Source organism: Frankliniella occidentalis, unplaced genomic scaffold (genome assembly GCF_000697945.3).
Source record: "Frankliniella occidentalis isolate FOCC.00 unplaced genomic scaffold, Focc_3.1 Scaffold2, whole genome shotgun sequence".
NCBI lineage: Eukaryota > Metazoa > Arthropoda > Insecta > Thysanoptera > Thripidae > Frankliniella > Frankliniella occidentalis.
This window is the reverse complement of record NW_026267132.1, coordinates 2,910,544-2,914,304: the sequence shown is the minus strand read 5'-3', so window position 1 is coordinate 2,914,304 and position 3,761 is coordinate 2,910,544. Positions and strand designations below refer to the sequence as shown.

Sequence of the window (3,761 nt, the reverse complement as noted above, 5' to 3'; positions counted from 1 at the left end):
GGGGGGGGGGCGTAGGGGCGTACTGGTAATCGCCGGAAGAAAGGGAAGGGCCCGGATGAAAGGAAGAGCAGACAGACTTCCTGCTCGGGCTGTACGCGGCACTGCCCCGGAAATAAGACGCGTACAAAGAGCGCCTAAGACTGACGGAGTGCTTCTTCTCGTGTCTACAGGCTACCAGGTGGACAAGGGCACCATGGTGTTCATCAACAACCACGAGCTCAACACGGGCGAGGCCTACTGGGACGAGCCCGCCGCCTTCCGGCCGGAGCGCTTCCTGCAGACGGCCAAGGACGGCAGCACTGTGGTCGTCAAGCCCGCGCACTTCATCCCCTTCAGCACGGGCAAGCGGACCTGCATCGGCTACCGCCTGGTGCAGTCGTGCTCCTTCGTGCTGCTCGCCTCCCTGCTCCAGAACTACAACGTCACCGTAGACCCCGAGCACCCCGTCGTCACCTACACGGCCACAGTGGCGCTGCCCCCAGACACCTTCCCGCTGGCCTTCGTACCTCGGGACGCCGCCAGCACCGTGCCGGCCCCCGCCTAAGGTTTCTGACAGTGTCGCCCGCGTTCCTCCGACGACGGCGTCCTACATTGCAAATTGCTGTCGCACCTCGGCACAACGGAGCCGCCCTGCCCCGCCTCACCGTCGGAGTCCTCGTCTGGGGCCTCCAGGTAAACGCAGCCCCGCCGCCCCGCCCTTCCTCGCCGGCCGCCGGCCCCAGGGCTGGCCGACGGCCGGCCTTCAAGCTCCCCTGCCCCACAACCCGTCAACCTGGTCCAATGCGACGCTTGACATGCCGGGGATAAAGGCCAGGAGACCGGGGCGGGGCGGCGGGGCGGCAGGGGGCTCAGGGGTACAGTCTCCTCCGAAAGGGGAGGGGGCCCCGGACCACGCAGGCGTCCCCTTCGCTCGCTTCGCTGCTTCTCAGAACGGACGTCGGAGGGGTTATTGTTAGATGAATGCTTGGAACCGTTAGTACAATCGTCGGACCCCGAAAGGTGGCCAAGAAGAGTATTACTATATTATCAGCACAAGTTTTCATATCGTTGTTTGTCATAATCGCTTATTATTATTATTTCTCATACTTTTCGCTTTCACGCCCGGGCGGATCAGTTCTTTTTACGCTCATGTAAAACGGATTCGATGTCGATCGTGGGACCGGCCCGACCGGGCTCTAACATGTTGTTCACGTTCCACTCCATCATATGCATCACTGTATTGTTATCCCTATGTTGTTATCGTTATATAGACATTGTCCCAGTGTTAGATTAGTACATAAGACTGAAATCGTACAGTATCGTTATGTATCGTTATGTATCCGACTTTTCATTGTTTTGCTTTTTCGTGATATCAGTGCACCATGTTATTTATTCTATTTAAATGTCTGTCAAGAGATCAAATCTTGGGTGCTGAAGTAATGTGCATATTGTTTCTGATAATTTAAATTTTCAGATATTTATAAATTATATAGCTATTTATATGTAGAGGAAGAAGCAAAGTGGCATTGGTTGTGCGGTGCGCACTAACCCGGTGTCCATTTAGTCAATCATGTAAAATGTATGTTTGTGTGTGTGAATGTATTTGTATGTGCGTGTGTGTGTGTGCGCCTGAGTGAACGCTTTCTTATGTGTTGTGTAAATATTTGTAAAACGTGGTATAAAATTGATAGCTTTCATGCAAATTGGCCTGTCCAAGATGCAAAATTTTCCAAATGATCTTTATTTTAGGCGATAGTTTCGGCATGTTGTAGTGAAACACCAATATTTTTTTTATTGAAATGAAGCGTACTTTGTCCTTGTACCTCGTGCCTCGTTAACTAATTAACCCCGTCTCTCGTACTTCGGCCCCCGGGCTGGGCATCTTGGAAGGACTGCTCGGGCAGCCTGCTCTCTCTCTCTTTCTTTCTCTTTCTCTCAATCCGGCGTTCTGTGAATTAATCAAGCCCCCACTTCTACTTTCTGCGTGTGCGGAGGCTGGATCATGTCTAAATAAACACCATATTGTTGCCTATATACATCTGCAGTCTTCTTCTTCCGCCACAAAGCTGGGCGCCCAGGCGCGCCACACACCTTACACACCGCCCGACCGCTTCTCCAGCTCCAAAAGCACGCACAGCTCCATAAGCGCGTCTGCTGACATAATACTACACACATCGAGACGACGACAAAATAGTGTGTCCCTCCACGAGATCTCTCTCACGTGATATGACTGCACCACCGCGGCGGTGAGGCGCGAAGAGCGCGAGGTCACCCGTATGGTCACACACGTGGTCACAAAGTGGTCGCGCGCGCGGTGTGCCGGTCACACGCCCGGGCCGAAAGTAATGCACCCCTTTCTCCGGCCGCCAGAGCGCGACAGATGATCTGACACATGAGCCGCCAAGGAGAAGCGCAACGCGACCGCACGGCACGGCGATGGGTCGCAAGACCGGACCGGACCGGACCGGACCAGGCGGGGCGGGGCGGGGCGGGACCGGGATGCTGGGCTGGGATGGGCTGGGCTGGGTTTTACACTGCCGGGCCGTCGTCGAGCAGCGAGCGATGGCTTCCGCGAACCGCTTCGCTCTAGGCCCAAATAATCCGCCACAATGCGTATTTTTCCTTTAGCGCGCCCCGCGCCGCCCGGTTGGCGTAACTTTTTGGCACGCCATGTGAGTGAGTTAGTTTGATCGCGTTACAAGAGTGCGCGCGCAGTCACGCGGCCGAAGGGCCGCGTTTGCAGGAATAAGTAAATAAATGTTGCCAAAATGGTCATTTTGCCTGCAATGGTCATTTTGCCTGCTCTGGCTAATTGGAGCCTAAATGGCCCGCTCAAGCGAATACGGAACCCGCCCAACCCCTACATGTTGCATAACTCTTGGAAAAAGTACGGTGACTGTGCCAGCAATCGTGTGGCTGCTTTGCCACGCGCACTTTTGCAGTGACATACTGTACCGCTTGCAGGCGTGCAGGCGGGTTGCCTACCCGGATGGGGGCCGTAAGGCGCTGTGGTCAGCGACGATAGGCAAACCCGCCCGCCCGCATCGCGGCACACTAATTAACTGCAAAAGTGCTTGGAGCTAATCAGCCAACTGGTACGTAGAACGTATCGAGCGCCTCTGCCAGCCTTCAAGGACCAGCAGACACTCCTTTTAGTCCGCCTGGCGCACGACCGACTTGTCGTCTTCGGCGAACGTACGCCGCCGGCACTAGCCGCGACAAACGGTGAGGTGTTTCGCCTCGCGACGGTATACGGCGAACACCCCCCCCCCCCTCTCAAACACGTGTACTCGGCATTGTGTCAGTCGGAGTGTCGCGCCACCCCAGAGTACAGCGGCCTGCTCGGGGGAGGGAGGGAGGGGGCGCTAGAGCGACAAACGATGCCGATTGAATGACACGGACCGCCGTGCCGCGACGCGCCGTGCCGCGAGCCGTGCCTCGCCGTGGCCTCGGCTCAGACACGCCGCGCCCGGGCGGTATTGGCATCGCGACGGACGGAACTGGAGATGTCCGCCGCACTCGACTGCAGCGCGGGGCGGGGCGCGGGGCGGGGCTGCTGCAGGTGGAGACGCCGTCGTGGTGGTGAGAGCGGGGAGGGCGGGCGGTGGTCCCACGGTCGCACCGACAGACGCTGAGGCTTGCACTTGGGGCCCCCGCGAGCCGCGCGCGTTGGGACGGCCAACGTTTTGCCGTCGCGCTGCTGCTGCTGCTGCTGTACCGTACCGTTGCCATGGACGGGGCGTGGCGGGGCGTGGCGGGGCGTGGCGGGGCGTGGCGGGGCG

The 3,761-nt window shown here is 57.9% G+C and overlaps 2 protein-coding genes across 2 annotated transcripts in view; one reads left to right on the top strand and one right to left on the bottom strand.

Annotated features, from left to right (window-relative positions):
* The window catches only part of LOC113204433 (cytochrome P450 307a1-like), a 17,691-nt gene extending 15,676 nt beyond the window's left edge, over positions 1 to 2,015 (top strand). Inside the window, exon 4 of the mRNA XM_052263767.1 lies at positions 171 to 2,015. Coding sequence (XP_052119727.1) covers positions 171 to 544 — 374 coding nt within the window. The 3' untranslated portion in view covers positions 545 to 2,015. The remainder of the gene's footprint in view (positions 1 to 170) is intronic.
* Positions 1 to 3,761, bottom strand: part of LOC113204432 (cholesterol 7-desaturase nvd-like) — a 43,831-nt gene that overhangs the window by 36,598 nt on the left and 3,472 nt on the right. The window lies entirely within an intron of this gene.